Here is a 21051-nt window from a genome sequence, read left to right as displayed (position 1 = left end):
TAAAATTATATAAGAAGATATATTTCTCTGTTGCTTAAAGGATCAATCCTACTATATTTTTCCCATGGGCTACATGCATTGAAAGTTGCAACCTTCTGTCCCAACTTCCTGATCTGTTTTAGGAGCTGTCAGCATCCATGTACATCAGATGTAGCAAACATGGTTTTCCTAAAGAGAGCAAGAAACTCCTATCATTAACTAGGTCTATGTGCCACTGGAAAATAGAATTCTATAAAAGCACATTTACTTTAGACTTTAGTTGTTCTAAATAAAATACTATGTCCAAAGTACTTTAATTACATTGTCTAGAGCTAAGAAAATCGATCTGGGTTAATTTAATTATCTCTAATAATGTTTTCTTCCTGTTTGCAGTCTGCGATAGAACTATTTGTGAATAGACTGGATTCTGTGGAATCAGTCCTTCCTTACGAATATACTGCGTAAGTATATTAAATCTTATTCCTAATTTGGTTTGTAACATCAAACTACTAGTACTTTATGAATGCTTTGCTAAGCTAAACAGGGAATGGCTATCCCAATTCAGCCACGGTGGAAAATTACTTTTTTCCTTTGGATTAGTTGCTTGGTACAATATTTGGCTTGGTAAATCCTATTCTAAGCATTTGTCCTAAGGACAGTATTATATTCATTTGCTCAGCTGTAGATGTTAATTTAATACAAATATACAAATACAATAGCAGAGTTGGAAGGGACCTTGGAGGTCTTCTAGTCCAACCCCCTGCCTAGGCAGGAAACCATATACCGTTTCAGACAAATGGCTATGCAACATCATCTTAAAGACTTCCAGTGTTGGGGCATTCACAACTTCTGGAGGCAAGCTGTTCCATTGATTGATTGTTCTAACTGTCAGGAAATTTCTCCTCAGTTCTAAGTTGCTTCTCTCCTTGATTAGTTTCCACCCATTGCTTCTTGTTCTACCCTCAGGTGCCTTGGAGAATAGTTTGACTCCCTCTTCTTTGTGGCAACCCCTGAGATATTGGAACACTGCTATCATGTCTCCCCTAGTCCTTCTTTCTCTTAAACTAAACATACCCAGTTCCTGCAACCGTTCTTCATATGTTTTAGTCTCCAATAATAATTTATCTCTACTATTCTAAACAAACATGGGACAATTTTGTTCCATAGTATAGATGTGGTCATAATGTATATCTAATAAAGGTTATTTTAATTGTCATCTATTGTATTTTAGAATCTCATAACTAAAAATGTTCAAATTACTAAACTAATTAAATTTAAATATCAGTATTTGATTTCCTGTACATATTAATGCACAAATACAATTCTTTTGGAAAATATAATCTTTTTCCCAAGCATAAATTTTAAACATTAAAGATGGAAAAATTATGAGATCTTACACAAGAATACAGATGTGTTATGACACTCATAGTATTTTGGGTTATTTTTACTTTTAAAAAGCTTAAAACGCTTTTCCTTTTGTCTTAGTAGTTTTTGAGCAAAAGTTGTCATATAGTGTTATGTGAGGTGCCATGGGGCTTGATAATGTTGCATTGATTGGTTGGTTGATTATATGTCATCAGTTTGTTTGCTGTAACCTTAACACAAACCTCTTAGCGACCACATAAATAGAACTTCTCCATGACAAAACATTTCTAATCTTGTCCTTCAAGTCTTCCAATGGTGCACATCCACCAAGCTACCCACCATCTTTTTCTCTTCTACCTTTTCCAAAATTAGATCATTTTTCCAGTGAACTAGGCCTTTGTATAATGTGTCTGAAATATAATAACCTAAGCTTGGTGTTTCTTAAGTGAAAATTTGAGTTGATTTGTTCATGGTATTCTCAAGAGTTTTCATCAACAGCAAAGTTCAAAAGTGTCAAAACATTATCCTGCTTCTTTTAAACCCAAATTTTACTTTGGTCAGTAAAGTATCAGAGGGAATACCGTTAGTGTTTTGCTACTGGCTCCTAATATAAACCTTTGAGAATATTAGGCATAACCACATTAGATTTAAAGGCTTGAACCCTCTGACATTAGATAATTGCAATGTGAGATGGAAGAGTCTAAATATTTAATAGAGAAGTTGCATTTTTATTATTTTATAACATTTTTTCTGGGCATGAAAAGGCAGTCAGACCAAAATATATATTTAAGTATTTGATGTGCAAAATATATTTTAAGTAGTTGGTTCATCCTTCTTTAGATCTAAAGATACTTAAAGTTAGTCTCAATTTTCAAGCTAAGAAGTTCTCTAACATTAGCTTGGTCTACTGTCCTACCATTGACTGCATTTGGAAGGTAGATATAAGAAAATACCCTATACTTCCTAACTGTGCCCATGCAACACAGGCACTAGAAAATCCACTGCCTGTCTTTTACACATTTATTAAATTTGAATGGATGCCCATTTCATAATGCACAAGTGTGCACCAATGCACAAAAAGCAACTCTGGGGCAGTGTCACCAATCCAATAAAATAACACACATATAAGTATAAAATCAGTATAAAAATATTAAAATGCACATTAAAAGATAAATATTATAAAAACAAATACGTAAACTCTATGCAAAGAGAGGATAGGAATAGATACCTCAGCAATGGAGCCATCTAAGCATGTCTCCAGATCCCTGGGACCTCAGGCCTGATAACCTGACCAGGTCTTGAGTGGCTTCCAGTATATTAAAAGAGATGAATAAATTCCTTATTATATTATAGGATTTAGAGAGAGAGTGGATCTTGCTCTATCTATCTTCAAATAGAAAAATATCCAAGAATACTGAATCTTTCTGCATGCAGCTTCTTCCATCTGACTAGTTGGACTCTGTTTCTTTGAATGTTGCCAAGTTTTGTTATACTACCACCAAAATAAAGTGGGCACTGACACATTCAAAGACTAAAAGACATAAACAAATTGATGATAAAGAATCTTATTGCTCTGTACATAGTAACTAGATGATTTATGCTTCCTCCTTGACCATAGGCAATAGTTTTAAATTCAGACGTTTGATGACATCAATATATTTTCTCAGATTCCAATTTTTAGCTTTTGTTACTGTATAGCAGGGGTGTCCAAACTTGGCAACTTTAAGACTTGTGGACTTCAACTCTCAGAATTCCACAAGTCTTAAAGTTGCCAAGTTTGGACACCCCTGCTGTATAGCTTTAAATGATACGTTTTTCGCTTTACAATATCAGCTTTGGTATTAACATGTTAAAATAGTAATATACATTAATCATATATTTGTGTATAGGATGTCACCTAAGATGATATTCTCTGATGTGTTGTTTTATTTTATTTCTTTTTTGCTTGACTGCCCTCGTTTTATTTGGGTTGTTGTCTAAAATGAAGAATTGACTTTCTAACTCGTTCCTGTCGATGAGATATATTAAAATAAAACAGTCCCAAAATATGATTGAAATTGTTAATTTCTGAAAACTTATAAAAAAATAATTTGGAAAAGTAACTGGACCTTCAGTAAAAAGTGATGCCCAGAGGGCTGTTCAAATAAAATATTTTACCTCATACTGAGATGTTGGAATTTTATAAATCTGTATTCTTCCATAGATTCGATTTTTGCCAAGCAGAGGGAGGAAAACGACCTTCTGAAAACCTTGGTCAAGTATTGTTTGGTGAGAGGATTGAACCATCTCCCTACAAGGTATAATCCTCATTTGAACAAATGTAAAATTGCAAAATGGAAAGCATAAATCTCACCCAGATGAAAACTTGAGGAGAATTGTTGCTTGAGAAGTACCAGTATGTAGCATTATTGGGCGATTTTAGAGATTTAGGAGGAATCTACTAGGGCCTTGCTCTGATTTATTTATTTATTTATTTTGCTTGCTGCTGTTAGAATTAACCACAGCATTCTAATTCAGTGTGATGATACGGCCTCGTTTTGCATTTCTCACAGTGCAATTCCTTGATGGAGATATTGCATTAAAACTAAAATGGCATACAGTTGCTCATATCCTACTAACTTGGTATTCTGGCAAATGGTAGGCAGACAATCTGAAAGCAGCTTTCACTGGACACTTAGTCAGACGCGCTGATTTTCTCACCCTGTGGTGCTGATACTGAAAGTATGATTATCAGGTTTTGCATTGTGAAGAAATGAAAAGGGTACAGTTATGTGAAAAAGTAAGTACACCCCCCATGAGTACTGAACATTATAAAGGTTTCTTTTTTAATGTGTGGACAAATCCGTTGTTTTATCTTCAATCAAACTATATGAAGCTAAAGGTGACATAATTGCGCAAAACAAGTATGAAAATTTTCTTTGTAATGATTTTTTCAAAACAAAATTAACGGATGCATCCTTTCCTCCTGTGGAAAAAGTAAGTACACCCTTGGCTCTAGTATTCAGTATTGCCTCCTAAGGCAAGAATAATCTCAAATAGGCATTTCTTCTACTATCGACCAGTTTTCAACTGACTGTGGAAGGAATTTCTTTTTTCAGCTGTGCGAATGTTGGAGGGGTTTCTTGCATACACAGCCCATCACAAATCACCCCATAGGATCTCAATAGGATTTAAGTCCCAGTTTTGATTTGGCCATTCCAGAACTCTCTGGGTTTTTTTCCTCAGCCCTTCCTTGGTGAATTTTCTGGTATGTTAGGGTCATTGTCATGTTTCAAGGTCTACTTTGGTTTAAGCTTGACTCTTCCAACCGCTGTTCTCATATTGTCCTCAAGCACCTTCTGGTACAATGAAGAATTCGTAATCGATTCTATGATGCTGAGCTGCCAGATCCTGATGCAGCAGAGCAGCCCCGAATCATAACATTTCCAACACTAGTTGGTATCTCATGAATGTTTCTTCTGGTGAAATGTTTCACTAAACGTGTCTTCTAGTACTGTGGCCAAATATCCCTATACTTGCCTTGTTTATTCAGAGCACATTATTCCAGAAGTCCTGGTTTTGCAAACTTTAATCTTACTCTGATGTTTTTTTTCTGGATGGCAAAGGTCTCCTGACATACCTCTTATTTAGATTTAATTTGTACAGCTCCTCTCTAAAGGTAGATTCGTGCATTTTGACTCAATCATGGCGAGAACTACTTGTAGGTCACATGATGAAATTTTGGGTTCGTAGAGACTTGTTTCAGCACCTGCTCTGAGACTAAGGTTGCCTGACCTAGGCAAGTTGGCAGTTGAAATCTTCACCATTTGTAGGTAAAACAGTGGGCTACAAAATATAAGTGATGCATTATATTTGTTATATCCCTGTTATCTATCTATGTTGTTAAAGTGAAGATCAAATATCTGTATGTTGAAATATATTGAACACTTTTCAGTGGGGATATAGGTCTTCAGTGTCCCCAATTCATATCTTATGGCTATAAAATATTCTCAAATATTGAGAATTTGCTCTGTGAGGAGGCATTGTTTTGCCATAAACTTACCATATTTTTTGGAGTATAAGATGCACCAGAGTATAAGACGCACCAAGGTTTTGAAGAGGCAAATTTTTTTAAAAGCATTTGCATTCCACAAACCTCCCAAAAGCGGCCCATTTTTCGCGAAAACGGGCCTGTTTTTTTTCCAAAAAAAGGGGTATGAATAGCCCTTAGGAGGCTTGTAGAGTGCTCCTGGAGGTGTGGGGGTGGGGAAAAACGAGCAAAAAAAGGACATGCATAGCCTTTAGGAAGCTTTTAGAGTGCTCCTCTATAAGGACTGGGGGAGGGGGGGAGACAAAATTGAGCAAAAATACGGTCCATTTTTTGCTCATTTCCCCAGCCCCCAGGAGCTCTCTGAAAGCCTCCTACATGCTATGGGCATTTTGGTGAAGGGGGCAGGGTTTTGGGAGGCAAAAAATGCTGTATTCAGTGTATAAGATGGACCCAGATTTTCAGCCTCTTTTTTGAGGGAAAAAGGTACATCTTATACTCCGAAAAATACGGTAGTTGAATTTTTCTTTCGTACCTCTCTCTGTTCTGATTTTTCTTATTATTTTTGGACTTAGTTTCAGTTCCCCTGAAGCAGATACCTGGGTTGGTTATTGATCATGTGACTCTCATTTTCCTCTTGCCAAAGAAATGAGGTCTAACAGTTATTGTTTTGCCGTCTTTGTTTGGTCCCATTCTAGTGCTTCAAATTTGTTAGAGATGTGGGGTGGGATTAGTTTTACTTACAGCTCTCTTTCCTGCAAAGTGTTCCTCAATTCTTAGCTGTTTAACAAACTTCAAAGGAAGGAGATGTCTCGGACTAACACCCTTTTCCCCATAACTATCAATTCTAAACAAAATCTGTTATCTTTGTATTCGTCTTCACTATCATCTCTTCCAAACAAAGTTAGTTAAGTAAAAAAATAAGTCTAGTAAAAGTACTAAAACACTAATTATATAATAAAACTGAGCAGAGCTGCTGTAAATGTGTGTTGCAGTTCAAGTTTCTCCCCCAGTGGGGTTATATATATTTTTGCACCACTGTAGCTATGCTGCTGAATCCATTTCCATCAGTCATCACTTGTCTTCTTAGCATACTGAACTCCTGTAGGCCTTTGATCAAACCTGGTCTTGTTTATTGCCTGACTCAGTCTGTTTTTATTTTTTTAGGCATATAATTTATCTGGGCAGACTCTGCTTTCTGTGATTAGCCAGAAAGCGACATGCAGCACAAACCGATCCGAGGAGAGGTGGTTTTAGGCAATAAAGTGGAAAAGGCCCAAGTTTTAAAACAGCTGAATTTCCAAAAAGCTTATTTCCATCTTATCAAAGTTGTTTGGCTGCCTAAAAATGTAGATTAGAGTCATAGGCTAATTTATTAATTTAAGAATTCTTGGCGGTTACTGGTGGTTTGTTTTCTTGGGCCAAGAGCTACCTCAAATTTTATCATATTTATTCTGGTTAAGTTAGGTTGTTGTTTTTCACTGTGCAACTTTAGGCTACAACTGCTGTATGAATTACCGCCAAGGTTTGAGGGCTCTCTGGAAGAAACCCCAGGATCTACTCTTACATTTGCAGAAACTCACTTAAGTGTGGAGTTACATTTTCAGCATAATTTAAAATACAATGAGTGTTTCTTTTCATTGAAGTATAGTGTTTCGTTTTGCAAAGCTTTCTCACTAAAATGTGACTGACAGATACGGCAGGTGTATTATTGTGTTAAGACTGATATAACATTCATGTGATCAGCTAGACCTTTATTTTGCAGACTCTGTACCACTGAGTAAAATTTCCCCCTAACCTGATGCTTTCTAGATACCGTGAATTACAATTTCTATTATCTCAAGTAGCCCTTCTGATAGGAATCATAATGCAATGCATCTGGAAGGTTGTGCTAGAATTGCTCAGTACAGCCATCCTGATATTTACCTTCTGTTTTTTACATTGATTTTATTATGTGACTTCTGCTTTGGTCTTGATGGGACAACAGATTTCATTAAATGTCAACTGTTAGTTGGTGCTTATTGGGGCCCTTCCAAAATAGAGAAGCCTCTGAATGAAAGTGCTCTTCAGGTTTCATCATTGTCATGTGTTTGCAATTCTATCCCTCTGTTTTTGGAGGAATCTACCCTATAGAAAAGTATAACTTGGCTGTAAAACTGTAAGCTGAATCCTACCAAATTGGAAATCTGATTTCTTTTTCCGCATAGATTCAAAAAAGGTTCATATTTTTGTTTAACAGAAACAAATCAGAGGTGATATGCTGCTGGTTTGCACCGGTTCGGGCGAACCAGTAGTGGCGGCGGCACAAGGCTCCGCCTACCCACCCAGACATCATCACGGACCTTCTGTGCATGCGCTCCCGCTACTGAAACAGTAGTGAAGATAATAGGATACCATTACTGAAACAAATAGACATAGAATAGTTGGACTATAGCCTCATTTGGCTTAAACTAACAATTGCATTAGAAATATGAATTTATACAGAAGAGATAATGCCACTTTTAGCGAGTGATATCTTGATTACATGCATTGATTCAACAATAGTATGAATCCGCAGCTGTCAAGTAGTCTATTTGTATAAAGTTTCTGTCTTAACTTCGTTATAGATTTTAAGATGCAATTCCTCATAACCTGAATATTTTTCATCTTTCAGTTCATCTTTAACCAAAAAGACACTTGCAGACATGTTTGTACAAAAGAATACGATCTTAATAAACCTGAACAAAGGCAAAAATTACAATTTCTGAAAAAAAGTATGCTGTTGAACTATCAACATCATTGGTGAGTTTTTTGATTTTTTTAATGTATGTGGTTTAAATTTTAGCAGAAACAAAATTATTTTATGATAAATAGCAGTTAAAATAGAAGCAATGTTTTTTGATGTTAAATGCTGTGAATTGACACACAACTGTCAATCCACAGTTAAAACCTTACTTATGGTAGCTAAAGTAAAAGACCACTGTATAAACAACTCTTATGGCACTCTAAAGAATATTTTTTGTATAATGTAAATGTATCAGAAATTCATGCATATATATTTTTTGTTGAACAGCCAGAAAGTTTCTTCATTGTTTTTTGGCTATTTGGTTAATCCCCTGAGTTATTTAAAATATGCAATTTGGTATATTGACAATCAAAATACAAGTAAAAAATAAATAAAATTTATGTTATTTGTTCACCTGAAACTGCAAACTACTCATTTTGGGAGCCCCCACCCATCCCACCTAGTGTTTCCTAGTTAGGAATGTTCTCTATAGAAATTGGTCTGGAGTCCAGTTTGTTATATTTTTCGATGTGAATTTTTTGCCTTGGACCTTTATTTAAATATCGATATTGATATTCAAATATTTATTATTTAGCTTTAATGTTGTTTCCTGAAGCATTTCCTGAAGTACTTTACATTTTTTATAGGATTGTGGATAATATGCCAGTAACATGGTGTTATGAGGTTGAGGACAATCAGAAATTTTGCAATCCTGGATTTCCCATTGGTTGCTATGTTACAAAAGATGGACATGCCAGAGGTGCCTGTGTTATAAGTGTAAGTTCCTTGAAAGTTCACCGTGAGCCATGCCAATCTGTCTGCATTTTGACACCACAATCTGCAAACATTTGAACTGTGACTAAGTTGCTTATTTTTGTTTCTGATCGGGTGAAGGCTTTATCAGGACCTTTATTAATAAGTTACTGTTTGGTTTAAACAGTTGACATTAAACGTATCAATTTAGGGATTGCCCCATGTATCTTTTAAACATATAAGTCATATAGGTTTTTATTTCACGTGTTTGGTTTTTGTTATGTAAGAAGGCATCTTGTGTGCTTTGATTTAATTCTGAGTCCTAACAGATGAGTAGAGCAGGATGAGGAAGGTATTCAAAGGATAGTTCTAATCACGGCAAGACAGTCAGCTTAGAATTATGTCAATCAGTCAGATAGTTATCTATGGCCTGCTAAGATTGCACAGTATAACTAAATATTATTGAATTAATTTTGTATTTTATACCTATCCTGAGTAATTAGCTAATAACCCGACGTTTATAGGGGGAAAATGTCTGACCAAATGTAATTTCTAATGTTGGATTTTCCCCTTTACCAGAGGGAACCTCCTTGTGGAGTACTGGAAGCTGTTACCATGTCACTCCACTACTCTGTACAGTAGAAGCCATTTTATGGCAGTACAGTAGAAGCCATTTTAAGGCACAACAGGCTGTACCCTAATAGAACACACACCCCAAGGGGTGTTAGGGATGTCTTACCCCCACAGTTTTTGTTTCCAGAGAGTAAGTCATCTGTGTACCAAGTTTGGTTGAAATTGCTTGAGCCTTTCCAGAGTTATGCTGGAACACACACACACACACACACACACACACCAATTAAATAATATGATTAGGAGAATTTGGGTTTTCAGAGGAAATAAACTTGATTTTAAAACATGAAATATAATTCATTTTTACAATTTATTTTGACTCACTTTCAAACACTTTATTTTGTTTAGCACCATAATTATTTCCTTGTTCTACCGAAAACAAGACTTTTAAATGTTCCTCGCAATTGTAATACCTTGTATCAAAATAAATTGAATTAGATATTGCCAGTTAATTGTACAGATGCTCCTTGCTTAATGTCTACTCATTTAGCAACTGGTTAAAGTTACAATGGTGCTAAGCAAGCACGATTTATGATGGATCCTCATAAGTTGTGGATATTTTAGCATCCCTACAGTCATATGATCATATTTCGGGCGCCCCTTAACTGACTCGTAATTACAGTGTCACACTGTTCCTCAGTCACGTGATTGCCATTTGCAATTTTCATTGCTGGCTTCCGACAAACAAAGGAGAAGCTTTCATGAAATCACAAATGGCAATCACAAGTCTCTCTGGCCTTCACCTAATAATGACTACTGGAACTGCCAGAGCTGCTGTGGTAAGTCAGCATGGTTACATAAAAGTTACTCCTTAAACCTGCATTGCTCAGTGATGGAGTTCCCAGTCCCACTTATCTTTGGTAAGTGAGGATTTACCTGTAATTTGAACATTTAAAATTGATTTTATTTGATAAGGGTACTTTATTTAAGATGTGTCCTAAATTTGTAAGTAATTTAACTTGATTTTTTTTATTCTTTAGTAACAGCTAAATGTAGTGCTAGACTTTCCTATTGACGATTTATTACATATTTTATGTTCTAATTTATTTTATGCATAAAAAGCAGCACTTGAAAATAGTACTTGAACAGTTTATGAGCTGAGAGTGAAACTGTGAATTAGAAAGCACCTTAAGACTGTTGGGGGCAAAATGCTAACTCTGTAAACCACTTAGAGAGGGCTGTAAAGTACAGTGCACCGGTATATAAGTCTAAATGCTGTTGCTATTACTTGACTTTATTCAATTATAATAGTAAACACTACAGTTAGTTCACATATCAGGCACAGGCTTAATACTGATAATAACTTTATGCCCTTGTGGTTCCATCTGTGAGTTGGTGTTCAACTGATAGCTAACAAATCATCTGCAGCCTGGATAGCAAACTTATTAACATGACTTATGAAGGTGGGACTGAAGTGAACAAAGCCAGAATCCTGCCTCTCTATTAACAAGAGAGAAAATTTGTGACTGGGCCTGTTCATAGCACTTACAGCTTAGAGTTGTAGTAAGCATTGGGCTTGTGTTTTCCCTTCCTCTAAAGGTAGAGAGTTTCTCAGTTTTCCTTTCTGTTCAGCAGTCCTCAGGAATGATTCATTATTAAATTATTGTAAAAATGCTAAAAGTACTTAAGAATGATTCTGAGCAAAAAATCCAAACATCTGAATCAGGCCCAGATTGATTTGGTAGTAGTTCTTTAATTTGCCATCTTAAGAAAACTTGCAAGTCTTGCTTTTGGTAATGGTTTAACTGAAAACAGATGTGAAGCCCATTATGATAGTGGTTGCATATAGGAGATAGTACATAATCAGGAACAGGCCTAGTTTCTTCAATTTAAAAAGAATGTCCATGTTCTAATTTACTTTTTAAATTTTTATTTAGTCAGAATTCCATGATTCAGATACGTTCTATATATTCAACCATGTGGATATTAAAATAGTCTATCATGTTGTGGAAAATGAAGCACCGAGGGCGAGACTCGTAGCTGCTAAACTTGAACCAAAAAGGTGAATATTGAGTTTTATGTAAGAGAACACATAATATGGGGTGCATGGTGCAAATGAAATTTTTGATAGTTAAAATAAATTAAAGAAACTTAATGTGCCATCTACAGAAATTTTGTTATAACTTGGCCAGATATTTGAAGCCAGAGAAAATGTGTACATAAACAAAAAATCTAGGACTAGTATTCATTGCTTGCATTTATGCCCAAATTTATGAGAGAGTTGGGGGTGACTTAATGGGTCTCCTTCCATTAATTTGATTACCATCACAATTCTGTGAGGTATAGATATGATTTTGAGTGATTGGCCCAAAATCTCTTGGGGAATCCATCCATCCATTCATTCATTCATTTTGATTCGGCACCACCTGTCTCCAGAGTGGCTGTGGGCAGACCACAGTAAAATTAACAGAATCAACAATACAGTAAAAACCTCTTTAGCCATATGAGGGTTTGAACCTGGTTTCCACCATTCAAATCAGCACCTTGATTACTATGTTACAGTAGAAATAAAATACAGTATATATTGGTGAATTCTGTGACTGCATCTTTATTCTGTGAAATCCTTAAATATTGTATGATGCCTTTTAAAGAAATGTTCTTAAAAGTTAGTAGCCATAATGGATTGAGTAGAATCTTGCATTGTAACAGTGATTCTGCTTGAATGATGATAGTTTTGACATTGTAGTGTATCCATTCTGTCTTATTTTTATTTAACTACATTTTATGCTATTTGAAGTTTTATTTTTCCCTGTGCAAATGTATATAAATCCATGGCTAAGACTTCCCATCTGGGTCTCTTACTTTCTATTTAACTATGCTCTCTTCTACCTTTCTTTTAAATTTGCCTCTTCATAAGTTAGGGTTCTAATGTTATGACTACAAAATATAATACTTTGGGGTTTGATGTTAAAACAGGGTTAAGATTGAGCATACGTATTGTGATTATACCTATAATTGCTTCTTCTTTTTTCTTAGTTTCAGGCACACAAATATTGAACAACCAGACTGCTCAGGACTACCTATGGATTTAAGGAACACTATTAATGATGGAATTATCAAAATTGCTTATACATATTCAATTAGTTTTGAGGTTGGTATAGATGCATCTTTCCTCTTGTGGCAGGGAAATAAGATTATGAGTATGTGGTCACAGCATATTTAAGTGAAATAAATGTTAACTGATTAAGCTGTTTATTCATCCAAGGCATCAAACAGCATGGCAAACTAATTAGCTGTGATTTGATGGTTATACTCTATTGGGGGTGCTGTATTGTTGGAAATTTTCAACAAGATATTGTACAATCATTTGTCTGGGATGACATAAAGTCTTCTGCCTTAGGCAAGGGGTTGGAGTAGAATACCTCCAAGGCAGGGGTGGCTTGCTGTTGGCATTACTGCCGGTTCAGTGCGCGCACCTTTTTGCTTCTTTCTGCTTCTTTCTGTCTAATTTATATACAGGTAGTTCTTGATTTATGACTACAATTGAGCCCAAAATGTCATTGCTAAGAAAGTCAGTTGTTAAATGAGTTTTGCTCCACTTTACCTTTCTTGCCATCGTTGTTAAGTGACTTACTTAAGATGTTAAGTGACTTACTTAAGATGTTAAGTTAGTAACATAGTTGTCAAATGAATCTGGCTTCACTATTGACTTTGCTTGTCAGAAGATTGCAAAAGGTGATCACATGACCATCATCAATAGGAACCAGTTGCCAAGCATCTGACCATGGGAATCCTGTAATGGTCATAAGTGTGAAAAACAGTCATAAGTCCCTTTTTTCAGTGTCCTTAAAACTTCAAACCATCACTAAACAAATGATTGTAAGTCGAGGACTACCTGTAGTTGATTTATATGGTCACCAAACTCACAAATTATGACTCTGGATGCTAAGATTAGACTAAAACCAAAACCAACCAGCAATGTAAATTCAATGGAGAAAAAATGCGAGGCATAAACTTTTTAGATGTTGCAAGCAAGCTTGTTAGGGATGTAACTCTAAGCTTGGCTTGGCAATGTATATAAGCTATGATTATTTTACTGTTATTTTAAATGCTTAAGAGATGTAATTGGTTTATTACCTCAAGCAGCTATAAGAGGAGGCCAGAATGGCTGTTAGCTCTCTGTTTTGTTAGACGTTGATCGGTGTATTTTGAGGTATTGTGGTTTGCTACTGTTTAGCTATATTTTGTGTGTTAAACTGACTATTTTTGATAACTGAATTACTGAACAATGTATGACTTGGACTGTTAACCAGACCCTGAATACCTCTATATTTCTACATAGTAAACTACTATATTTTTATACTATTCAGTGTCTCTATATGCTGGTTTGTGCTTGTTATTCCATATCACTCTCATTACGCTTCTCTGCATACTCGCTCTTCTAACGGGGAGCTTAATTACTTAACAAGGCTCACGCAGTGTATTGGCTCAATAGCTGGAGGAAAAGCCAGATCTTCAAGACTATATAAAAGGCCAGCAGGATTAGAACAATCAACGTCTGTGAGATATTCGGTACTGTGACACTTCCTAGGATTCTCCAAGGAAATGGTTTTATACAAAGGGCTCAGAGCACGCCCATCTGATCAAATCTCATGGGATGGACAGAAATAGTAGACAAATCATGTGCCACAAAGGGCTGTATATGTGGTAACTATCACTTTGAATTGCAACCAGAAGCTTTCTAGGGGTAGGCAGCTCACAAAGTAGCGGCGTGCCTATTAACTGGCTGCACTGCTGCATTCTCAGCTATTTGCAGCTTCCAATGATCTTCAAGAGCAGCTCTCTGTAGAGCACTTTATAGTAGTCAACCAGGGAGTGACCAAGGTATGAGTGACCGTCAGTAGGACTGCCTGATCCAGGATTAGTGTAAAAGATGGATTTGTATAAATAAGGGAGATCAACCTGAGAAAAGCGCCACTGAAGGGCAGTGAATGGTGAATCTGATTGTCATTCATTCATTCATTCATTCATTCATTCATTCATTCACTCAATCAATCTCTATGACAGCCCATCTCAGAAATTAGAACCATAACCCTATTTTGTGATAATAAGGACAATAAAATATCAATATTTTTCTGTCTTTGTGTCCTTACTCAGTACACCTTGGTATATTCACATTACACTTTGCTTTGCAAATTGTGCTGCTTCCAGTGGGACAATTTAAGATACGGGCTGTTATCCATGAAACCTTTCATGGCATCAGCTGGTCTGTTTAGAAATGTGTTTTTAATTATTTGCTCTAGCATGAATTCAGACAAAATTTTGGGAGCAACAAAGATTAAAATCTATTCAGAGGTAAAGCTTTTGAAATCTTGAAAAAGTGATTTTCATTTGTTCTAATATTTTCTATTCTCTCAAATCTGTTTTTTAAATTTTAAGATGGATAATTTATTTTTTCAGGAAAATAAAGACATCAGGTGGGCATCCAGATGGGATTACATTTTAGAATCCATGTCTCACACGCACATACAGTGGTTCAGGTAAGGCCTACTTTAATTTTATAATTCAAACTATTTTATAGATAGATATACAAATGAACAATTATAATAGCAGTTTGCCTTGTTTCCAGTATAATGAATTCGCTGGTGATTGTCCTTTTCCTTTCTGGAATGGTAGCTATGATCATGCTAAGAACTCTGCATAAGGACATTGCAAGATATAACCAAATGGACTCTACAGTAAGTATACAATTGTTCTGGAAAATTCCCAGCTTCCTTCCTTCCTTCCTTCCTTCCTTCCTTCCTTCCTTCCTTCCTTCCTTCCTTCCTTCCCTCCCTCCCTCCCTCCCTCCCTCCCTCCCTCCCTCCCTCCCTCCATTCTTCTTCCATTTCTTCCGTCTTCCAAACTTTAAAGCAGCAAGTTCTCACATTGTATGTTTAGGTATTTAATTTATTTTCATAGCTGAAGGACAAATGATGACTTGATGAGGTAATCCAAGTGGATGCAACCACATTTTCCTACAGGGATTACAAAGTGTAGTATTAAATCAGGTTAGGTGTTTTCAGAAATGGGTGTCTGCTTTGGTATGTAAGGCTTAAACAAAAGCTTTTTGTTTTTCTACTCCCAAACACCAGGAAATTGCATTACTGCTTCTCAGTTATTTATTGTTGAAATTTAGTGATGTACTTTCTGAAAGCTGCAAAAAAGGGGGTTTTAGGGTTAACCACCCTGATAGATTAGATGACATAAAACAGCATGTTATATGTTTAATACTTTCTAATTAATAGTTCTAACATAATATGAGTGCTTTTTCCTCAATGAGACTTTGTTTTATATACATATATTTGCAATCACACTGTTATGTGGACTATGTCCAATTAACTTTATTTTAGCTCAGCTCTGTTATATAGAGGCAAATGCATTGTTTGTATATTAGCTCTTCTCAAATTGCATAAATGTATTTGTTTAATAGTAAACTTTAGTAATAGAATTTTGTGCAATATTTAATTTTTAAAGAAAAAATAGTAATGCAGATTCTTCTATGGGCGTGATTCAGTTTCAATGGACATACATATTAATAGAGAATATATTATTTGTTGTACCATCATCCCCTTCAGGTGTGAAAAAAGCATTGAAGGATGTGTCAGTTGGCAACATCTTTCTTCTCTCCTTTTTGGTTACTTTTTGTCACAGATATAATTTTTAAAAGTGAAATTAGTCATTTGAAGAACAATCTCCTTTTTTGCTATGCTTATTAAATAATATCTAAGAGTTGGTTTATGGTTATGTTGCATCTACAATTTAGGGGAACTGGTGGGCCCATTTGAAAGGTTGAAGTTCAACCGCCATGGAGAATGTGACCAGTTTACCAGAAGACAAACTCAAATGAAGCTGACAGTTTCCCAGATTTCTACTTGTAAGGAAGTAGAAATGAGAGTCTGGGCTCCAAAAAGCAAATCTCATATTTGTGCTTATATAAGCAGACATATTCCTAAATAAAACAAGTTTCATGGCTGCTGTTTGAGTAGAAAATCAGATACAAATGGAATATTTAACAGTAGGAATTCAACCTGGATATACTCATAGAAGCACATCCCCTCCCAAAGACAAGCAAAAGTGTAAATCATGCATGCTGGAAATATAAACAGACAGTAATGGTAAACAGACAGTAATGGTAAACAGACAGTAATGGTATGTGGGAATGATTCTGGGAGACTGAAGAAATGCTGCTTAGGGAATGGTTGGATAAGAGAGAGCATAGCCCAGGGGTCTCCAACTTTGCAGCCCAATGGTGGGGAGAGGAGAAGGGAACTGGGCCATGCGAACAACAGGCTGGCACATGCATGCAGCCCTTGTGTGAGTGGTGGGCCAACACACAGATGCGCAGCTTAACTTGCATGAGTGGCAGGTCGCCAGGCACATGCACAATTGCCTGCCAGCTGGCAATTCACGTATGTTGAGTTTTGCACAAGGTGGATAAAAATTGCTTTTTAAAAAATAAATAAAAAAAAATAATAGATTTTTTTATTTAAATCAGATGTTTCTTTTAATTTTTATCAAATTTATTTTAATAAAATGCTTTTGGAGTAAAAATCTATTTAAAGATAGTTTTCTATTTAAGATACATTAATAATCTAGTTTATTCAGCATGAAATGGAGCTTAGTTATGTAGCTTGAGGCTGTATATTCTGCAATATTGGGACTGTCGGTTAGTCAGCAGCAGGTCAGGAGGAGCCGCTGCAGGACAGAGATGACAGTTGCTCTTTAAAAAATATGATTTAAATCAAGCCTTTTTACTAGTGATTTTAAATCATGATTTAAATCGTGATTTAAATCAACTTAATTTAAATCAAAGCCACCATGGTTTTGCATGCATGGACATGTGTTCAGCTAACCACACATGTGGCCCTATTCCAAATGGGCATGGCCTGGTAGTGAGCTACGGCCAAAGAGTTGGGAACCGCTGGCATAGCCCACAGTTGCAGGGTGGGCGGGGCAAGAAGCTTAGAAGGGACCTCCCTAAGTTATTTGAGCTGTAAATGTGAGAGCAGGAGAATTATGAGCCATCATGAGCCACGGTGATGCAGTGGTTAGAGTGCAGTACTGTCGGCTACTTCTGCTGCCTGCTGGCTGCCTTCAATTTGGCAATTCAGATCTCACCAGGCTCAAAGTTGACTCAGCCTTCCATCCTTCTGAGGTCGGTAAAATGAGAACCCAAATTGTTGCGGGCAATATGCTGACTCTGTAAACTGCTTAGAGAGGGCTGTAAAGCGGTATATAAGTCTAAGTGCTATTGCTATTGTACTTGATAGAATTGTACAAATCAGATTTCATAGGCAAATCAGAAAAAAGGAGAAAAATTATATGGAATAGGATCCATGTGTGGGCTGAGGAACATATCTGCAGATACCCTAGAAGTCTACCAATCTTGGGGATCTCAAGTTGTTTTAATTATTTATTTCATTGATTGCTGTAACGGTTCTCTCAATAAGTGACCCAGGGTGGCATATATCATTTAAAAATGCTGTTGTGATTCTGGAATGATGCCAAACAGATGCTGAGCATCAATGCTAAGGGAAAGCACAGTGATTTGTGTCTCAGGTTTAGCCATTTACCATGGAAACTCACATTCTTGCTTGTAAGACAAGTTGAAAACTTTCTATCTTTGCGTGTTAATAGAAAAGAATTCTGAGATTCATATATAATAGATTTCTGATGCATGCTTTTGAATGCTTGGAGAAGCTTGTATTCTCCAAAGTTGGTGGAGAGAGCAGCCATGCATGGGTTAACTCAGCCAGTAACCAATAGGACTGAGTCTACTGATTTGACGTCATAGCCTCTGAGGAGAGTCCTCCCGCTTTTTTAGACTCAGTTCGGTTGGGATTGGCTGTGCTAATTGCTCTCTCATCAACTTAATTAATTAAAATTGCTGAATTGACTATCTAAAACAGTGTTAATTGGCTTCTGACCTAAAAATTTCAATCAAAAAGCTTCCTGACCTCTAAATTACCTAGTGGAAGGCAGGATCGTCCAGGACAGCTCCTCTTGGAGCCAGGGCTCTCGGATAGCCCAGGGCTTCTGCTGCGAAGTGCGGCCAGGAGAGTTTTTCTTTCAAGGCTTTTAGCCTCCCAGCTCTCTCCTGCGCCTTGAAGAAGCTCTTTTTTATTCAGCGGTGCCCGGCATTGGCCATTGGAGGCCACGCTTAGTGCTCCTGTTCTTGCTGCTTTCTCTTGCCGCCGAACACTGCTGCCAAAGTGCCGCCGCCGCCTCCAAAGCACTGCTGCTAAACACTGCTGTCGCCATTAATTGCTGCCGCTGGACACCGCTGCTGCTAAATGCCACCGTTGCCATTAATCGCTGCTGCTAGACACCTCTTCCGCCTCCTACAGCGCCGCTGCTGCCTACACTGCCTCTGCAGCCTCTTCTCAGGGCGCTCATCACCCTCCTTGCATCTGCGGCCTCTTCGGCCTCATGGCGCCTGACCCATAGGCTTTTTAGCCTCCGTGGCCATTTTGTTTTGGTGCAAACATCTCTGCGGCCATTTTGGTTCTTCTCTTCAGATCAACGAGGTCGTGAGTACAGGCCATGGCCTCTTCTCCTGCCCAAGAGCCACAGGCCCCTCCACCCATCCAGGCCCCTAATCCTTACACCGGCTCTCCCGTGCCAAGGGCTGATAGGCACAGGCCTTTCCTAGAGGCTCTTCCTAATGAGCCCTCTGCTAAGGAACCCAGGCCTAGTTGCAGGGCCATAACTAACTCACTTCACAGGAAGATGGCAATATCCCACAGGCTCCTCCCAAGAAGGCCAAGGGCAAGACCAAACATTCAGAGCCCCATCCTTTCCAGGCCCAAAGGCCTGTTGAGCCTAGCCCTCCTCCTGACTTATCATCGGATTTGGAGGACGATTTCTCCCCTACAGCGTCTATTATCCAACATGAGGAGGCCAGGGCCACAGGCGACCAGGCTGGCAGTGGGGAGGAGTCTGAGGGTGACGGGAGTCTTACTCTGGACGGGGATATTGCGTCACAGGGGGATGCCTCTCCTCCGTTCAGGCCTCTACCTTACACCCCTGACATGGCTACTATCATTTCAGATGTCATCGAACAGGGCATAGCACAAGGTCTTAAACACAGGTCTTCTACCCATTCCACTCCTCACCAGTCTTCTTCTCCAGTTCCAGACACAGGAATGGTGATCTTTCGGCGTCTTCATCGCACGACATGCCTGGGACCTCCAACCAACCATCGGTTTTTGGAGAGAAGGAACGTCCTGCGTGAGATTTGGATCTTTCTGAGGACGAGGGTCTTCCCCCAGACCCGCCTACTTTTATAGGTCTCTTTAAACCCGCTGTCTTTCGGTCTCTTCTCTTTAAGGCCAAGAAGATCGCTGGCATCCCCTCCCCTAAGACTCCTCAAGAATCGGAGATGGACAAGACAGACACCACTGACCCTCTCTTCATCCAGCCCAAGATGGAAAAGGAGTTAATTCCCTCACCCAGACTCTTCATAGACATGGTCCAGAATCAGTGGGTGTCACCAGGTACAGGCCCTTTCTCCAACACCCTGGACAAGCGCCTGTATAATGTGGGACCCAAACTCTCAAGGATCTTAAGGTACTCTCCATTGACTTACCTGTAGTGAGTTTGTCCTCTCTTAATGCGGCCTCAGCAGCCCCTGAAGAGGCTGTTCGTCCCGAGGACAAAAGACTTGAGCAAACCCTGGTCAAGGGGCATCAGGCTGTTGCATGGGCTGTTCGAGCAGCAACATCAGTCTCCTTCCCATCCCCTCCACAACATCAGGCCCCTCCCAGACAGGGACCTTCCTTCTCTAATAGGTCAGGCAGAAATAACCAGAGATTTCATCCCAGAAAACCCTTCAGGGACAATTCCAACCGCTCCTTCAAGAGGCAGAAGTGACTGCCTGGAGGATCTCCCAATCGGGGGATATCTAGTGGCCTTCGCGGATCGTTGTGACGACATCACCAACGACGCGTGGGTCAGGTCCACCATCAGATTCGGCCTAACCTTGGACCTGTGATCCAGCCCTCCGAACACTGTCACATGCCCGATCTTCAGGGATCCTCACAAGAGGCTCCTTGTGGAACAAGCCATCCTTTATCTGCTCTACATTTGGGCCATTCAACCTGTGCCTCCAGGCCAGGTGGGATGGGTTTTTTGCTCTCATCTCTTTATCGTGCCAAAGTCTTCAGGGGTCTGGAGAGCAATCCTCGATCTCAAATTTCTCAACCGATTCATAAGATACAGGAGATTCAAAATGCACTCTCTCCTATCCATTCTGGAAAGTGTGCGCAAAAACTATCTCCTCACCTCAGTGGACCTCACAGAGGCCTATCTTCATGTGCCCATCCACAAACAACACAGACAGTTCCTGAGGTTTGTCAACACAGGCAGTCATTTCCAATATCGGGCTCTCCCCTTCTGACTGTCCTCAGCTCCAAGGGTTTTCACCAAACTGCTTGCTGTCATAGCAGCTGACCTACAAGCCAGACCTATACAGATATTGTGCTACCTGGACGATATTCTTTTGCTGTCCAGTTCGCACAGTCAGGCTCTCCAGGCCACCGTGCGGGTGCTT

General features: G+C 38.3%; 1 protein-coding gene across 1 annotated transcript in view; it reads left to right on the top strand.

Annotated features, from left to right (window-relative positions):
- Positions 1 to 21051, top strand: part of TM9SF2 (transmembrane 9 superfamily member 2) — a 38334-nt gene that overhangs the window by 2062 nt on the left and 15221 nt on the right. The window contains exons 2-9 of the mRNA XM_081947301.1: positions 373 to 440; positions 3548 to 3641; positions 8025 to 8152; positions 8783 to 8912; positions 11396 to 11520; positions 12495 to 12609; positions 14919 to 14998; positions 15088 to 15196. Coding sequence (XP_081803427.1) covers positions 373 to 440; positions 3548 to 3641; positions 8025 to 8152; positions 8783 to 8912; positions 11396 to 11520; positions 12495 to 12609; positions 14919 to 14998; positions 15088 to 15196 — 849 coding nt within the window. The remainder of the gene's footprint in view (positions 1 to 372; positions 441 to 3547; positions 3642 to 8024; positions 8153 to 8782; positions 8913 to 11395; positions 11521 to 12494; positions 12610 to 14918; positions 14999 to 15087; positions 15197 to 21051) is intronic.

This window comes from Natrix helvetica (assembly GCF_964273705.1).
Source record: "Natrix helvetica genome assembly, chromosome: 3".
In the NCBI taxonomy this organism is placed as follows: domain Eukaryota; kingdom Metazoa; phylum Chordata; class Lepidosauria; order Squamata; family Natricidae; genus Natrix; species Natrix helvetica.
This window is presented reverse-complemented; position numbering and strand designations above follow the sequence as displayed.